An 18,894-nucleotide genomic window follows, 5' to 3' on the forward strand; every position below is an offset into this window, starting at 1 on the left:
TCTTATTCGATTCCTTCAACTAATGTGTTCCGACAAATACTTTCTTTTTTCTTTATATATTGTGATTTTCTTTCTTATAATTCATGTTTATGTTTGACATATATTTCTTGATCAAAAGCGCATACATGCAATTTTGAGTTTAATCTTGTTGGGATGACTAATATAACAATTTACAGAAGATCTATGTTGATCATACTTTTCCCTCTTCCCAACTATAGATATCTGCTTAGCATAGTATATTACTAGCGTAATTAATTCGCCACAAATATATTATTCAATATTTTTATTATTTACTAGTTATTTTCGTTTCGATATGAAATTAGGGAAATTAAGGTGGCGTTTGGTAATAACTCAACTCCATTTCAAATATTAATGTATATATTTAAGGGGGTTGTAATGATGATTATAAAAAAATATATGTTAGAATTTATTATTAAATAGAAGAAAAAATAAAAAAATAGTGATTATATTATTGATTGATGGAAGAATGGAGTGAAGTGAGAGAATTTATAATTAAAAATTGATTATAATAATTATTAAAAAATATATGTGAAAATTTATTATTAAATAGGAGAAAATATAAAATAAAAATGATTATATTTTTGAATTTGAAACAAAATGGAGTGGCGTATTCATATAGTCATGAATTTTCTTTACCCATACTAACACCTTCTGGCATAGACAAAGATGTCATTAAGGAGGAAATTACTATGACTTTGTCAGAATTGGTCGTCTCCATTAAGGAGGAAATTACTATGACTTTGTCAGAACTGGTCGTCTCCATTAATATATATTTATTAGAACGAAAAATTTTAATATGATTCCGTGTCACCCACCGTGATAAGTTTAATATTTTAATTTAAATATTTAATATTTTAGTTAAAATGTTTAGTAATTTTGCTATTCATGAAGGATTATACAAAATACTTAACACTTCAATTATAATACTAAATACTTAAATTGAAAGTAGGAACAGAACATTTGTACTAATCATGATTACTAAAAATACTAAATACTTAAGCTGAAGTACTAAATGCTTGAACTGAAAGTACAAAACGTGTCACGGTGACACGAAATCATGTTAGGAAAACTCTTATTAGTAATAACATAGAATAATTTCTTTCGACCAAGCGATCCAATAGTAATTACAATTTGCCAATAAAAGAAATGGCATTAGTGAAAGAACAATAGTCCAACAACGCGATATACTATTCCTTGTACGGATGAAAGACAGTATTTAAATCAAATTAAAGAAGTTCATACACAAATTGGTTGCTCACTGGTTAACAAATGCCAAAAGGTTACGAACGGAGGAGTTTCAAAATCACCAAAGTGGTAATTTGACAAAAATGGTATTCCAAAATCACCCCCGTCATCTTGTTCTTTTCCATTTCCCTTTCCCCCCCGTGAAACCATAGCAAGGCACCTCAGCATAAAAAATAACTGGAGCAGGCGTTTCTGAGAATCTAAGCTTCGATTTTGAGCTCCATGCTTTAATTTGGAGGTCCGATAATTCGATTTCAAAGATGAGTGCTTTGACCCATACCACAGATAAACTGAATGGAAGCACAAAATCTCCAATTTGAATCCATGTGCTTCATATCGAATCATAAGAGCTTCGATTCAGAGGCTTGTTCTTAGAATTAAACTTGCAATCAGTTTGCATGAAGCCTTAAGACTAGATGCTTTGCTTTCATTGAAGCTGAGCTCTTGGGCTTCCACCCCAGCGGCAGCGATGGCGGATGGCAGCAGGACAGTCAATTTGATTTTTTTTTAATTATCTTTTATAATTAAGACAAGGGTATTATAGAGAGTGAGTTGCACTTCTTGGATTACCACAATAGTACCAAACAAGGAAAAATACTTTGCCAGTAATGTTGTCTAGCAATATATCAAAAGCAACCTTAGATTAACTGTATGTCGTTGTTCTATTTTACTTCTCTAGAAGTCAAACTTAAGAATGGCGTCTCAGAGTTCTCTCCCAGGATGTGGTGGGACGACGGAAGAGGTGAAGGATCTGCTTGATCGAAGCGTCCAAAGTGCAAAGAAACTGGAGATGAGGGGAAGCTCTGTAGAAATGGAGACTGAGCAGGCCGAGAAGCCAGAGGAAACTACTGCAAGTCTTGTGACAGGCGCAGGTCCTCGGAAAGCACAATACAGTGAGGTGTTGTTGGTTAATTCAACGGCTCCACCGGTGGAATCAGGTGATGTGTTTTTCAGTAAATGGGAGGAGGACTTAGCGATGATCGATTTCTCCAACGACATCCAGCCCAAGATTCTCACAACTGAGGAGGAAATATCCGCGTGGAGCTCCAATTGGAAGTGATGCTTGGTACTAAAGCTCCTAGGGAAGAGAGTGTCTTTCACGATCCTGAAGCAACGACTTAACCAGTTATGGAGCTCCGACAGATCATACTCCATTACGAATCTCCCTAACGACCATTATCTCGCTAGGTTCTCCTCGGCAGACGACAGGGAATGAGCCCTTACTGGAGGTCCTTAGGTGATACGATGCCACTATCTCACCATATAGGAGTGGACACCGGACTTTGATCCATGGGAATCCAAAGTTGAGCAGACAACGGTCTGGGTTCGTATCCCTTCGCTTCCCTTGCAGTATCATTGCAGAACCATGCTTCGAAGGATTGACACTGCATTGCGACGACTATTGCGAGTCGATAAGCACACACAGACTGTAACAAGGGGGGCGTTCGCAAGAATTTGTGTTGAAATCGACTTGACCAAGCCTCTAAGGCCGAAATTTGAACTTGGGGGTCGGGTCTATCGGGTGGAGGAACGAAGGGCTACACCTAATTTGTTTCGATTGCGGCCGATTGGGGCAACCGAAGGAGGAATGCTATGTTGGCAAGGAGCCGATGGTGGTGGAAGGCCAGGCGGGGGTGGCGTCTTTGGAGTAATGAGCTAAGCAGGTCGAAGGGGTGCGGCCTAGCGGTAGGCAGCGAGAGGTCAGGGAGGAGCCGGCTCCGACCGGCTGCGAGATTTTTGGTCCCTGGATGTAGGTCCATAACCGACGTCGAAATTTGCGCTCGCAGCCAGTTGTTCGTGGAGATAATGGAGGAAAGAAAGACGTTATGGATGCTCAAAAAGGAAGGAGTGGATCTGCGTTTGTAATTCTCGGGGAGATCGAGGGAGAGATCATCTCAAAGGAAGTTGTGTTTGTGGGCAGTAGAATTCAAGCCGTTGAAGTCGGTCAGCTGGTGGGCCGGCTGTGGTATTTCAAGCCTAGGCCCGGAAGGAACTAGGGGAGAGTTTAAGGGCCCGCTCCAAGCCCTAACCTAAATCTTCGGCCACGCCAATCCAGGCTATGGATAGTAGTTCAGCTAAAAAGCCCATTAGAGACCAAACTCTCAAAGGCCCAAGCATATCCAAGGTGAAGAAGGTCCCTGTGCCTAAGTCAATCACGATCCTGAAGAGGCCAGATACTGCCCCAACTCGGAAATCGGTCACCCCTATTGAATTTCCTACCTCATCAGTAGGAGAGGGAACGAAGGTCCCACAGGTCTAGGTCCTGACCTCGACAAGGGTCAAAGTGGCGCCACTATCCCGAGAGGTATAACCCATGAGGATAAAGGACCACCTGAAGCAGTGCTGGTGTTACCTGTTAAGGAGTCTGATAATTCCGAGCTCCCCAACATGGAGACCTCATCTGAGGTCAGCGTGACTCTACCAGACAATGGGGGTGATGACATGCAATGTGAATGCAAGATTCCCGATGATACCGTAAATTTGGTCTCCGGTCAACAGGATATTTCCTCCCCCTCTACTTAATTTGTTTATCAATGAAGTTATTCTCGTGGAATTGTCCTGGTGCCAGTAGCATCAACTTTCTAGGATTGTTGAGAGATTACTTACATTTGCATAGTCCAGATATTGTTGCCATTATTGAACCTCGTATTAGTGATGCGCGAGCTGATAAGGTTTGCAGGAAGTTTCGGGAGTTTGAAGTTGTCCGGGTGGAGGTTGAAGGATTCTTGGGTGGTGTCTGGGTGTTCTGGAGGCCGGACCGTCTCATGCTCATTGTTCTACAACGTCACAAGCAAGCTATCCATGTACGGGTAGAGGAGCGGAGCCGCTCATGGCTCTTCACTGCGGTTTACGGCAGTCCTAATACTACAATCCGGGAGGATCTATGGGGGTTTCTTTGCTCGGCAGCCCCAGCGGGTGATGATGGGTGGCTACTTATGGGGGATTTCAATGCGATTGCCTTGGAGGTTGAAAAGTCTGGCGGAGCACCCTTCAATCCAAATGAGGCCTCTAAATTCAATGAGGCGCTCCATCGGTGTGGCTTGCTGGACATGGGTAGTATCGGGCCTTCGTCCATCATTAAGTTATTGTATCCCTTATCCTTATATATATGTGCAGATCCGTGAGAATGAACCATCTATCCTTCTCAGAGGTGGAAGCCTATTGCAGCAATATTTAATGGACAACTATGTTAAACTCGAGATCCAAAAGCTTCGTTGGCTACAAAGAAACCAAAATAAAATCAAATCTGAGCTATATTACGGCCTTCACGATTATTTAGTGTTGGATAGAATGACGCTTTTATTATATTACAGTACAAATAAAAATACTATATTCATGAAACGTTAATTTCTGTTGGGTATCCCTCCAATTTGGAGGAAGTTGGGCTCAAATTGTATTGGGCTTTTATCGGGCTTTAATAGGTCCAAGGACCTACTTTAGTTAGGGTTAATTTTTCAGCTAAATTAGCTGGGCAAGAGGCAGCAGAATTCAGCAGCAGATCAGCACAAAATAACAGAGAAGAGCAGAGCAGAATTCGGATCAACAGGGGCAGCGCGCAGCTGGAGATCAAACCTCGATCGGGACGTCAAACGAACTCCGATTGGGACGAAATTTTGACAGCAGCTTCACAACACGTGGGGCTAAGTTCTGAACGGTCAGAATTTCTATTCGAGCTCTGTAGGTGCTGTTTCAGCTGACTTTGTGAACCACCCGGTGTAGGTGACGAATTTAGTGTTTGGGTGATCCAAGAGAGTGTTTCTCTTGAGTTTGGTGATCCAAGGGTTTACCCTTGATGAAAGACATTGTATAACCTTCATTCATAGTGGATCGTTGATTCGGAGTTGGTCCCGTGGTTTTTCCCCACATCGGGGTTTTCCACGTAAAATTCTTGGTGTTCTTTTACTTTACTGCTTGTTGGTTGATTTGATTAGTTCCTATCTCGATTACACTAGTAGGGGAGGAAGATTAATCGCTGCGTTATTATTTGGTTGAGTACATCCCTTCCCAACAATTTCAAATTCTCTAATATATCGTCCAAAAATTGCAGGAAGCGTTGGGAGGAGAACAACTCTTCTATCATCCTTTATTGTGAGTCCACGAGACATGGACCAATGTTACCAAGATGCGATGGCATTAGTTCTTGAATTTGGAAAACCGGATCTCTTTCTAACTATGACTTGTAATCCATCGTGGGACGAAATACAAGTTGAACTACCTCATCCGCAAACGCCCCAAGATCGTCTTGATTTGTTATCACAGATTTTTTGGGTCCGTTTTGAAGAATTCAAGCGTGACATTGTGATAAGAGGTGTGCTAGGAAAAGTCATTGCTTACACATATGTCATTGAATTCCAGAAAAAAAGGATTGCCGCATGCACACATGTTAGTTATTCTTGACCATGACGATCGACTGACTATGCCAGAATAATATGATTCAGTAGTGCGTGTAGAAATACAAGATAACCGTGTAGAGCCAAAACTTTATTAAGTTGTATTAAAGCGTATGATTCATGGGCCATGTGATGGATATAATCCCAATCCGTGTTACATCAAAGGCGGGAGATGTAAACATGGGTATTCGAAGCAGTTCGCGTCTACCACAGTTCAAGGAAATGACCCCTACCCAATTTATTGCAAAAGAGATGCTGGATCAGATCATCTTGAAAGTAACCCTAATATAGTTGTCGACAATAGTTGGGTCATTCCATACAATCCTTGGCTACCATTGAAGTACGACTGACTGCTACATTAATGTTGAAATATGTGCAAGCATTAAGAGCGTCAAGTATCTGTGTAAGTACATTCCCAGAGGTCTTGACCGAGTGTCGCCAGAGTTATGTGTTACAACACAGGATGACGAGATCCAGCAGTTTGTTGATGCACGATGGGTTTCTATTCCCCGATGTCATTTGGAGGATAAGAAGTTTTCTCTAACTAAGATGTACCCTGCGGTTGTTCGCTTGCAAGTCCACCTTCCTAATATGTAAGTATGTCACATTTGAGGATGACCAACACGTGTTTGACATTCTTAATGATGACAGAAGCAATAAGACCATGCTAACTGAATTCTTCAAAATGAATGCTGTTGACCTAGAGGCACATAATTACTTATATCATGAACTCCCTCAGCACTGTGTTTGGAATGAAGAACATTTACAATGGCAGCGAAGAATGATTAATTATAAGGTTATTGAAAAAATATACACAGTTACCCCAAATGAAGATGAGAAGCTGCACTTGCGTTTGCTTCTTAACCATGTACGAGGGACCACATCATTTCAAGACTTGATAACTTATGATGACATCATGTACACATCGTTTAAGCAATCGGCAAAAATCAAAGGATTACTAGAACGAGATGACAGTGTTCGCTAATGTTGGCTGGAGGCAGTCTCTTTCCATATGCCATTTGCACTTCGAAGATTCTTTGCGACAATTTTGATTTTCTCTCAACCTACTAGAGTTCGAACTTTATGGCATGAGTTTTACCTATACATGGTTGAAGACTACGGCTCCTCAAATGCCAATAGCACCATTGCGGAATGTAGATTGCTCTCTGACATTAACACTACCATACAACAGTAGGAAAATCAGTTTGCTACTACGATTTGCCAATAAATGTGACAAACTTCGAAGAGCATTTGATGCAACCTCGCATTGTATTGGATGAGCTAGTCATTCCAATTCCTGAGAGTGATATTAATTCCGTAAGTCAATTAAATAATGCCCAACTACATGCATTTATGTCCATAATGACAGCCATTGAAAATGGGGAATATGCAGTTTTCTTTATCGATGGTCCAGGGGTACAGGGATGACGTACTTATATTGCGTTATCTTAGCGATTGTAAGAAAAAGTGGACGTATAGCATTGCCAATTGCGGCATTTGGTATAACTGCTATTCTACTTCCCGGAGGAAGGACAACACATTCAAGGTTCAAGCTATCATTACATCCAAACACATCCTCGACAAGTGCAATAATTAAGCAATCTGATCTGGCTGAACTGCTAAGGCGGTGTACAATATTGTTATGGGATGAAGCTCCAATGGCCAACCGCTATGTTTTTGAGGCATTAGATTGTATCACACGAGCTATAATTGAAGTTAACCAACCTTTTGGAGGTAAGGTCGTCATACTTAGTGGTGATTTTCGTCAAATCCTACCTATAATTCCTAAAGGCACAAAAGCATAAATGATAAATGCTTCACTCAAATGCTCACCTTTATGGCAACATGCACAGGTGCTGCAGTTGACTAAGAATATGAGGTCGCCATTAGATAGAGATTTCTCAGACTTCTTATTGCGAGTTGGAGATAGTCGAGAGGTTATGAAAGTACAGGATTTTATTTAGATCCCCTCATCCAAGATAGTGCCTTGGGAGAATGATTATTCCGTTAATACTTTAATTAGTGAGATATTCCTGGATTTTCAATTGAACGCAAATCAGGCATCGTACTTTGAGAGTCGTGCAATCCTTGCAGCAATTAATAATGATGTTGACAACTTGAACAACAAGATTATCCAAATCTTTCCAAGTGAGGCACACAACTTGTACTCCTTTGATGAAGTCTTCAGTGATCCATGAGACCTATACCGGCTCGAGTTCATGAACTCGATTTCTCCAGTAGGTATGTCGCCTCATTGTTTGACTCTAAAAATGAGAGCACCAATAACGTTATTGCAAAATATAGAGCCAAAAGCAAGACTACATGCAATAGAACAAGACTCATTTGCTTGGATTTCTTGCGTAATCTAATCTATGCGGAGATTCCAACGAGTCAATTCAAAGGCGCTAAAGTCTTAATACTAAGGATTTCTTTGCATACCTTGGAAAATATTAATTTGCCATTTCAGGTGATGCCCAAGCAATTCCCTTTCCGATTGAGTTTCGCTATGACAATTAACAAGTCCCAAGGGCAAACTATTTCCAATGTTGGAATTTATCTGTTCGATCATGTATCCAGCCATGGACAACTATACGTTGCTCTATCTAGGGAAGTGTCAATGTCAACAACGAAAATTATGGTTCGCAATGTAGCACTCCATGGAAGGACAGGAGTATTTAAGAGAAATGTCGTATATCATAATGTTTTAACTTCATAAAGAATATGGTATGCATTATATTGTTTCTTTCCTAATTTACAATTTATTACAAAATATTAATTAAAGCGATATATAGCTGATGCTTTCTTATTTGATAGGGTTGCACGAATGATAGGTAGTATGGGATCTTTATGGGCGCCGTCAACAATCTAGTGGCACTGTTTTATATTCTTCCTACTTTGTTATAAATAATGTTCATATTCGACATATGATATTAGGGGATATTTCTGTCACAATTTTGAAATTCTTTATATACATTTCATTTTACAATCATATAGCCATCAAGCACGCGCTTTGAGTGTGCGATCACTTCCAGGATTTAGAGGAAAAAAATTAGTATTTCAATAATATAAATTATTTCAGTATTTCATCTTTCATTTAAATAGCTATATTTGCCTTAACGGAAAGCATGAGGAAATTTCTACGCTACGCATTATTATTTTATTATTATGAAAGCATAGGTTTATCAATCTAAATTAGAATAACACTACCTTTGGCATTCGAATACATACATCTATCCTAATATAAAATGCGTAAATATTGGCTATGCAGAACCGCAACCTGTAGCAAGAAAAAAAAGAAGAAGGTAGGTCGCGGTTCATCCTAGCCAACATTTAGGCATTTTATATTAAGACAAATATATGTATTCAAATGCGAAAGATAGTGTTATTCTAACTTAGATCGATAAACCCATACTTTAGTTTGCCCCCAGGCCTGAAAATAATCACGCACGAGGATACGTGAAGGTTATTGTACTAATTAAAAATTTAAGTTGGCCTTGGCCCATTATAAATTTTTCAAACAACTAATTATAAATTTTTATATTTCAAACAACTAATTATAAATTTAAGTTGGCCTAGGCCCATTGTAAATATTTCAAACAACCCGAACCGACTCGGCGTCTCCTATAGCTTCAGAACGACGCCACGCGGTCCCCCGTTAAATCAACCCGCTCCGACCGGGCTACGAAATGACCAAAATACCCTTCACCCCCACCGTCTTCCTACCCAAGCAGAAATTTTCACTTCTCCGTTTCAGAGCACGAATGCCTTTCTTTTCCCTCCCCCAACTTTAAACCCTCCCCCCCCCCCCCCCCCCCTCTCTCTCTCTCTCTCTAAACCCTCTCTCTCAAGATAAAATAAACAACGGAAAAGAAGACGACAGGGAAAGTAGGAAGAAGGAAGCATAGAAAGATAATATCTATATAGCAGAGGGAGGCTCGGCTCGGCTCTCAGATCAGGGATCCACTGGAATCGATGAGGAGGCTGTTCAACCGAGGCAGGGATGCGTCGTCCTCCTCCTCCGACGCCCCATCGCCGGCGTCGCCCTACTTGCCTTCCCCGTCGTCCTCGCCCACGCCTACGAGTGTCACCGGCCCCGCCCGGCCCATCCGTCTCGTCTACTGCGACGAGAAGGGTAAGTTCCGGATGGATCCGGAGGCCGTCGCCGTTCTGCAGCTCGTCAAGCAGCCAATTGGGATAGTCTCTGTCTGTGGTCGCGCTCGCCAGGGCAAAAGTTTCATCCTGAACCAGGTACATTCTCTAATTCAATGTCTAAGTACATTCTTTATATTCTCATTTTTTTTTCCTTATCCAAAAAAAAATTTGTGAGGGCTAGGGTTTGCTGTTGGTTTGGTTTAGCAGTCAGTTTATGCTGATGAGTCGAGTCTAGAAAATCTTCAAAGAAAAATTGCATTTTGCAATGACAGCAGAACTGTTTGTCGAAATGCCGGCATCCCTGTTTAATCATCATGATGTCAAAAAATGGATTTCTGAGCTTCTGCCTTATTATGAGGGTTTCCTATAGACTAGTTCCCTGCTGTTTGTGGTTGTACGCAAAGGCCTTCCTAATGGTCTGCTTGAGGAAACCGGATGGATAGTCAGTTGCTCGTCACTTGGTTATAGGCTGTGACCTGGTTGTGTATATTGAGGCTCCATAATGAGTTCTTTGCTTCTTTTTGTGGACTCGTACCTAACGTTGCTGGGTTCGTGTGCATTTCTTAGCTTCTTGGAAGGAGTAGCGGGTTCCAAGTGGCTTCAACTCATCGGCCATGCACCAAAGGTCTTTGGCTGTGGAGCGCACCTTTGAAGAGGACCGCCCTTGATGGAACGGAGTACAATTTGTTGCTGCTAGACAGTGAAGGAATTGATGCTTATGATCAAACGGTTGGATTTTTCTTCTTATACTTGATTGATGTCACTAATAATGTAATTCTGTCAATTCTTAATGTTTGAGGGTCCGTTTGTTTTTTATAGTCCGTCCTTCTCAAACAACCATGATTTGTTGAGTGACCAATAATGTCTCACTACTGTTTTTACAGGGAACGTACAGTACACAGATATTTTCGTTGGCCATCCTGTTGTCCAGCATGTTCATCTATAATCAGGTCTGGTGATAATGCTGAATCCTTTTTGCGTGGCTTACAGTTCTGGCTGAAAATTTTTAATCGTTAATATGAATTATTTCTCGTTACATTTCTGGCTAGAAGTTAAATAACTGTTGGCTGAAAATTTATAGAGTTGATCTTGGCCTTCCAGTCCTTTGATCTAACTCCCCCTTTTTTTTGAGGTTGTTGAGCTTAACTTCTTCCATGTGCCGATGGCTTTCTTTGTTCAGATGGGTGGGATTGATGAAGCTGCACTTGATCGTCTCTCTCTTGTCACCGAGATGACGAAGCATATCCGAGTGAGAGCCTCTGGTGGAAAAAGTAGTGCTTCTGAACTGGGACAATTTTCTCCCATCTTTGTTTGGCTTCTGAGAGTGAGTGTTACAGTTTTGATTCCTCAGCCTTCAATGGTATATTTATTACTAGCAAGAGAAAAATTCTGAACTGCTTTTTCTTATGTTGGAATACCATGGCAGGATTTCTATTTGGATTTAGTAGAAGATAACAAAAGAATAACACCCCGAGACTACCTGGAGCTTGCTCTGATGCCACATGAAGGAAGTGGAAGAGATGTTGCTTCGAAAAATGAGGTAACCGTTGTTCTTAATAAATAATTATCTTTTCAAAATTACTTTGGAAGAATTGTTTTATTGGCGATCTTGCATTTTATGGATGCCAATTTGATTCTTAGATATGGTTATATGCTCCTTTGTTAACACTAGTTGTTCTTGCTTGCAAGCTCTGAGATTTCTATGTGCCCTATTTTCTCTTGAGTTGCTGATATTCAAGAACACTTGCTGCAGATTCGAGATTCAATTCGAGCTCTATTTCCAGATAGAGAGTGCTTTACTCTTGTGCGACCTTTGAACAGTGAATCTGAGCTTCAGAAACTTGATCAAATATCGGTTAGCAACTTTCGTCCTCCCTATTGTTATATCTACACCTTCTGATAATGGTGTATGCATGTGCAACGGTTCTAATTGATCTTTTGAAAGGATGTGCTTTATTTGAAATCACTCAATTTGTCATGCAGTTGGAAAGGCTGAGGCCTGAATTTAGAGCTGGATTGGATGCATTAACGAAATTCGTTTTCGAAAGAACAAGGCCCAAGCAGGTTGGCGCCACCATAATGACTGGGCCTGTTCTTGTTGGTGTTATAGAATCTTACTTAGAAGCTTTCAACAATGGTGCTGTGCCCACCATTTCATCATCATGGCAGGTTTGTTATGTTTCAGTTTTGAAATAGTCGTATTCACATTTTAGGTGCAGAAAGACAATTTGCATGAACTTATGTCTTATACTTCAATTTATTATGAATATGAAAATTGACAATTGAAATAAAGTTTGCTTCATTTGGTTGGAACCAACTGATTACATTTTTTGCATTTGGATCTTCCTGCATTTAAGGAAGGATTCTCTGCAATTTAAATGTAATAGAACAAAATTAGAATTACATTAAGCTTAAATGTCTTTTGTTATTCTCATTTTTTAATTGTATTTTTTCATTATTTATATAATTGTCTTACAGAGTGTTGAAGAAGCTGAGTGTCGTCGAGCATATGACTTGGCAACTGAGCATTACATGTCAACTTTTGATCGTTCTAAACCACCGGAAGAAGTAAGTAATGTTCTGCTGATTCTTTTAGTGAATAGCAAGTGATGTTGTGTGGAAGCTGTATTTTGTTGACGATTTCAGATGGATTGTAGGCTGCACTGGGGGAGGCTCATGAAGAAGCCGTACAGAGATCGTTAGCCAGTTTTAACTCCTGTGCTGTTGGTACTGGCCTGGCAAGGAAAAAATACGAAGAGCTTCTACACAAATTCTTTAGGAAAGCCTTTGAGGTTAGATTTCAATGAAAATTAGAATAATTTCCATTTCCATAAACAACTTTTAATTAGTTTCCTCGATTGTACTCTATGGGCTGATTGTAATATGCAAAGTCAAAGACGTGTCAATTCTCATTACAGTTTGATTGTGAAAAACAGGATTATAAGAAAGATGCATATATGGAGGCAGACTTGCGATGCTCCAATTCTATTCAGAGCATGGAGAAGAGGTTGCGAGCAGCTTGCCACACCCCTGATGCTAATATAGATAATGTTGTTAAGGTCAGGACAATTTTTTGAGCCAACTATCCATAACTTTGGTAGCTTGTTAAGGTCCCTTTTCCAGTAAGACTTTTCTTTATTGCTGAGCTTTTCATGCTTAGCAACATGTTTTGTGGAAAGGAGTTTGCTCAGTAAATTGTCATGAAAGAATTTTCAGCTATTATGATAATGTCTAAGATCATTATAACATTCTAGATAACATTGAAAAATCATTATAACGCTCTAAGTAAATTCTAACCTTAAGAGAATGCGATGATTATTAATAATGTATTGGTGAGCTTGTTCATTCTTCTCAAGGAGTAGATCTTGCTCGATATAACATTGTCTCAACCCATTTTGCTGTGTTATGATCGAATAGTCTTGTGTTATGTCTTTATTATGCAGGTTCTTGATGCTCTTCTATCAGAGTATGAAGCAACATCTCATGGACCAGGAAAATGGAAAAAGCTTGCAGTATTCTTACATCAAAGGTATTTATTTATTTATTTCACTCTTCTACTGTTTCTCCATTTGCTTCACAAGTATATCATTTTCTCGCTTAACTCTTGCCGTGTTTTAATTCCCCAGTTTGGAAGGTCCAATAGCTGATCTTGCCAGAAGACTAATTGATCGAATAGGAGCTGAGAAGAGTTCCTTTGCGTTGCAATGCCGGTCAATTGAGGATAAGATGGCTTTGCTTAATAAACAGCTAGAAGCAAGTGAGAACTATAAATCTCAATATCTTAAGCGATACGAGGATGCTATCAACGACAAGAAGAAGCTCTCTGATGAATATACGAGCCGTATAACTAAACTGCAGAGTAACTGTAGTTTGCTGGAAGAGAGGTGTTCCAGTTTATTGAGAAATCTTGATTCCTCCAAACAGGAGTCCTCAGATTGGAAGAGAAAATATGAACAGGTGCTCTTGAGACAAAAGGCTGAAGAAGATCAGGCCAGTTCTGAAATTGCGGTTCTCAAGTCACGCAGCAGTGCTGCGGAAGCAAGGCTTGCTGCTGCTAAGGAACAAGTGCAGTCTGCTCAAGAGGAGGCTGAGGAGTGGAAACGCAAGTATGATATCGCTGTTAGGGAAGCAAAAGCAGCGCTGGAGAAGGCAGCAATCGCTCAGGAGCGAACAAATAAGGAAATGCAGTTGAGAGAAGATGCAATTAGGGCAGAGTTTTCGAGTGGCTTGGCTGAGAAGGTCTATCTCTCCCCCCTCCATAAATACTTGTGGAAATTAAACTAGTAATGCTAAACTTCTTGGTGACAATTTTGCAGGAAGAAGAGTTAAGGGAGAAGGCAGCAAAAATTGAGTATGCTGAGCAGTGTTTGACAATGATAAAATCAGAATTGAAGGTCAGCTTCTTAATTCTATCTCTATTTTCTGTTTCTCGCTCATGAATGTGTCTTCACACCTGGATAGTCCTGTCACGAATTTCTGTTGTGGACTGCATGTTGAGCTAGTCATTTTGAACTCCGTCACATAGACTTTCTGTTATGGACTGCATGTGAGTAATTTAATGCGACTTTTGTGCTTGAACATGTGGATATCTTCCAGGCTGCTCAATCCAAAATAGAGACTTACGATGTGGAGATAATGTCCTTGAAGCATGAGATCAAGGCTTTGACTGAGAAGCTTGAAACTGCAAATTCCAAGGCGCAGTCATACGAGAGGGAAGCTAGGATCATGGAACAGGAGAACATCCACCTTGAGCAGAAATATCTATCTGAGTTTAAAAGGTTCGAGGAACTCCAGGAAAGGTGTAGGAATGCAGAAAAGGAAGCAAAGAGAGCCACTGAATTAGCTGATAAAGCTCGGGCTGAAGCTGTGGGGGTTCAGAAGGAAAAGTCCGAGATTCAGAGGTTGGCAATGGAGAGGCTGGCTCAAATCGAGCGGGCTGAGAGGCTTATCGACAGCTTGGAGAGGGACAAGACTGAACTGGCTGATAAACTGAAGGAGGCCCGTTTATCAGACCACGAGGCCCAATCCAGAATTGCACTTTTAGAGGCAAGAGTTGAGGAAAGGGAGAAAGAGATTGAGTCCTTATTGGACAAGAACAACGAGCAGAGGGCCAGCACTGTGAAGGTCCTTCAGAGCCTATTGGACAATGAACGGAAGGCCTGTGCGGAAGCAATCAGCAGGGTAGATGACCTCTCGGTTCAATTACAGTCTGCCCATGCAAAGATCGATTTACTCCAGCAGGAGCTGACTTCAGTCCGTTTGAATGAAACTGCATTAGATAGTAAGCTGAAGACTGCTTCTCTCAGGAAGCGAACTCGGGTTGAGGATGCCGAGGTGGGGATGGATTCTGTTCAAGATATGGATGTGGACAAGACCTATAGAGGAAGTAAGAGGACTCGGAGCACTACTAGCCCTCGCCAGTTCACTCAGCCAGAAGATGGTGGGTCCAGTTATAGGGCCGGCGAGGATGATGATAATGGCCATCAAGCGGCTCAGGAGGATTACACCAAGTTCACGGTGCTGAAACTGAAGCAGGAGCTCACGAAGCACAACTTTGGTGCAGAGCTGCTCCAGCTGAAGAACCCAAGCAAGAAAGACATCCTCGCCCTTTACGAGAAGTGCATTCTGCAGAAGTCGTAATTGAGGTTGTCTCACTTGATAGATGTACAGCAAGAGTCTCGTGCAGTAGTTGTTTTGTTAAGTGTAACCTAATACACTAGATCAGGTGAAACATTGGTTCGTGCAATGTAAGACTATGGCAGGGTTGAGATAGGGAGGGCTCGTACGAGTTATTATGAGGTGTGGGTCGTCGTTTATTTTTGTTATTACTTTCGGGTTCGGTATTTGTTTCCAGATAAAAAGGGTTTCTAACTTTAAGGTTGTCCCTAGAAGAGGATTCATGCAGTTAGGTGATTGGTTTTCAGGGTGTGACTATTAGTGCTTGAAATGAAATCCTAGATGGGTGCTTTGAATTTTTATGCTTACTCTTGAGTCTCGTCGTCATCGATAGTAATTTTTGATAGACAGATTTTGTAATTTTGATAATTAATTTCGCGTAATAGACGGATTTTGTAATTATGATAGTTAATTTCGTGATAATACGAACAATGAATCGATACAAATTATAGCCTCTACCATGTCAGTTTTTAGAGGCACACATGCATCTTAGAATTTGGAGCAAAACGTTTAGTTAAAATTATTTAGCAACATTTATCAATAGAAAAATATTATTAAAGAAAGAATTATTAGGAACGATTGCACTCGTTACAATAGCCATTGTCGAGCTACCAGGTCTTCGATTTAACAATGAAAAACAAATGTAGCGATAGTTTACCTCAAAAAAGAAAGGGTAATTACACTGGCGGTCCAAAAAGTTTTACAAATGTATCAAGTTGGTCCAAAAAGTTTTTTTTGTAACTTGATGGTACAAAATGTTTCAAAAGTATAACATGATAGTACAAACCGTCAAATCGCAACTGACGCCATCAAGTGACTCTGACGTGGCGCCCTACGTGTCATATCCTTTTCTGACGTGGCCGGAACATAAGACTGATGTGGCCCAAACAGAAGACTTATGTGGCTTGAATACGCGTGAAATCGTTCAAGGGCTCCAAAACTCGTGAAATCGTCCAAAGACCCCAAAACCCGCGAAATCAAGATCGAAGCTCAGAGCTTACATCACAGAAGTTTTGGCTTGTATGCAATCGTGGAGATGGCATTGTTGGCGCCTGCTGACATCATGGACAGAGGCAAACTCAGGCCAACGATTCCGCGGCTATTGATCCAAGAAGGAGGGAAAACCATCGAGAAGGTGTTGTAATGGAAATGAATTCATATGGTTGTAATGGAGAAGGTGCTTATAGATCTTGTAAAGAAAGTGGCAATGTCGTGTTTTTGTGAAAGCCTGGCTCCGAGTTCATCCATTTGGGGTTCTGAAAACAGATGGTTACGAACAGCTTTATACACAGAGACGTTACAGGAAGAAGATGGCTTACAGGAAGAAGATGGCCGTTACCGGTTATGGTGGAACGTTACACGACGGTGCAAAATGTTTTAAAATTGTAACATAATCGTATAAAATGTTTTACATAAGTTACATGATGGTTCAAATTGTTTTTAAGTTGTAACTTAATAGTACAAAATGTTTTATGTAAGTCACTTGATGGTACAAAAGGTTTTTTATATGTAACATGATGGTACAAAATGTTTCTTTTAAGTAACTTAAGGGTTCACAGTAAACCCTTAAACGTAATCTGTGAGAGCTGGCTGCTTTAGTAAACCATTAAAGGGAAAAACAACAGTGTGTATGCTCACAACCCATAATGAATACATACGAGCAAAAAAGGGCAACAACCAATGAGGCTAGTAAATAACACATCCATTATGAGCAAAAAGGGCAATATGCCAATTAGGCTAGTGACATCCAGTGTTCTATACCCAAAATGAATATGTAAACAGCCAATAGTGTTTAGGGTAGGCCAACTAACAAAAGGAAAACATTTGGTTACAACCAATTGTCCAACCCAAAGAAGGACTAGATCCAGACCCAGACCCATGTTCAATAACGCCATCTCCTTCTTGTAGTTGGCTACTGGCTCATAGATCTTGTAGTTCTCCCAATGGATCTTGGAGCAGTTGCAGCAGTTGTGCCTCCCTTTCCTCTTCTTCTCCCCGTCCCCGTGCCTCTCCCAATGGATGTTGAAGCAGATGCATCAGGTGGCTGGGAACTTGTGATGAACTCTGATTCTGGCATTGTACTTGGGGCAGAACTTTCAGGTGCAACCTAAATATCCACAAAACTCATCAATTGATCTACACAATATCCTTCAATTCAGTATGTGTAATTGATATTGATATATATACTTGTGTATCTGCTGGCGTACCACCTGGCCTGGGTATAGTATTATCAGGGGGTAGGGGAATACTATCAGTCGCTTTCAATTTCTTTGCCTGCAATTGTAACTTAGAATTCAATGTTTAACAGAAATGTGGAGCACCAACAGTATAGCACAAGCTATTGGATAGCGTAAACTCACTCTGCTAGAAGAACTAGCTTCAGTACTTGTAGCACTGCCTCTTTTCTTACAAGTCCGCTTGTTGTGACCCTGGCCACCACATCTACTGCAATTGTTGATGATGCATCCTTTATTTTCGACAATCTTAGTACCATTTTTCTCGACTCTTATGCCCTGCTCATTAGCACCCTTTTTCCTGGCAATCTTGGGTCTACCTCTTTTGGCCTTAATGGGAGGAGGTTTCACGGGGGGCAAACCAGTAGGGTCATAGTCATTTATATCCCTTAAGGGATATATGATTAGCCCATATGATGATCTAAATTTATCAACAGTATAGCTGTTGTGAATGAAATCCTCAGGCCTTTTCCTTTCTTTCAAAATACATGAAATGCCATGTTGACAGGGGATACCAGATAGCTGCCACCTCCTACAGCTGCAAGAAGTTTCTCCCAAATCTACCACATACAGCTTCTCACCAACAGATACACTATACTTTTTAGCACCAGACTCTGTTGCCCAACAACCAGAAGCAAGTGATTTGTATTTCTCAAGCTTTTTCAGAATCTTTGGACAATACTTACCTGTATACTTCTCAGCTACTTTCCTTTTAAGGACCATCCTCTTCATTAGTTGTGTTCCGATAGTCTCCAATAAGGTAAGAATAGGCTTATCTCTTGCCTCTAAAATCCACCTACAAAAGAAAGGAAATGAATTAAGCATCAACACATACTTTTAAGTTATATTTTTTACTTAAATGCTTAAATATATTTGTTACCTGTTGAAGCATTCAGAATGGTTGTTCAATATGATATCACACTTGGGGTATGGTCTAAAATGAGATTTAGACCATTGTGATGGGTTCTTATCTTGGAGCCACTGCCAAGCCTTTTCATCCTCTCTCTTGAGTACTTCCATGGCTCTAAAAAATTCAGCTGGGTAAGTAGCTTTAGCAGCTGTCCAGAGAAGATCTTTAAGCTCTTTCCCCTTCTTGATAGTCTGTATGGTGCATAAATTCTTCCATAGGTGGCGTGTGCAAAACCTTTTCTCAGCATTAGGAAACAACTCCTCAA

General features: G+C 40.5%; 1 protein-coding gene across 1 annotated transcript; it reads left to right on the forward strand.

Annotated features, from left to right (window-relative positions):
- The first annotated feature begins 9,462 nt into the window (after window positions 1–9,462).
- Window positions 9,463–15,793, forward strand: LOC116208004 (guanylate-binding protein 3-like). Its single transcript, XM_031541168.1, has 14 exons — window positions 9,463–9,905; window positions 10,377–10,538; window positions 10,694–10,759; window positions 10,990–11,133; window positions 11,236–11,349; window positions 11,563–11,664; window positions 11,793–11,978; window positions 12,288–12,377; window positions 12,467–12,601; window positions 12,746–12,868; window positions 13,253–13,338; window positions 13,436–14,048; window positions 14,126–14,203; window positions 14,406–15,793. The coding sequence occupies exons 1-14, from the start codon at window positions 9,630–9,632 to the stop codon at window positions 15,447–15,449; spliced, it is 3,219 nt and encodes a 1,072-aa protein (XP_031397028.1). The 5' UTR covers window positions 9,463–9,629; the 3' UTR covers window positions 15,450–15,793.
- Window positions 15,794–18,894: the final 3,101 nt, after the last annotated feature.

Source organism: Punica granatum, chromosome 5 (genome assembly GCF_007655135.1).
Source record: "Punica granatum isolate Tunisia-2019 chromosome 5, ASM765513v2, whole genome shotgun sequence".
In the NCBI taxonomy this organism is placed as follows: domain Eukaryota; kingdom Viridiplantae; phylum Streptophyta; class Magnoliopsida; order Myrtales; family Lythraceae; genus Punica; species Punica granatum.

What these genes read in the sequence shown, in the direction of transcription:
- LOC116208004 (XM_031541168.1), top strand. Translation starts at nt 9,630, where the DNA reads ATGAGGAGGCTGTTCAACCGAGGCAGGGATGCGTCGTCCTCCTCCTCC. An exon ending in AAAGTTTCATCCTGAACCAG is followed by an intron (nt 9,906 to 10,376) that starts GTACATTCTCTA and finishes TGCATTTCTTAG; the next exon opens with CTTCTTGGAAGGAGTAGCGG. An exon ending in GCAGTATTCTTACATCAAAG is followed by an intron (nt 13,339 to 13,435) that starts GTATTTATTTAT and finishes TTAATTCCCCAG; the next exon opens with TTTGGAAGGTCCAATAGCTG.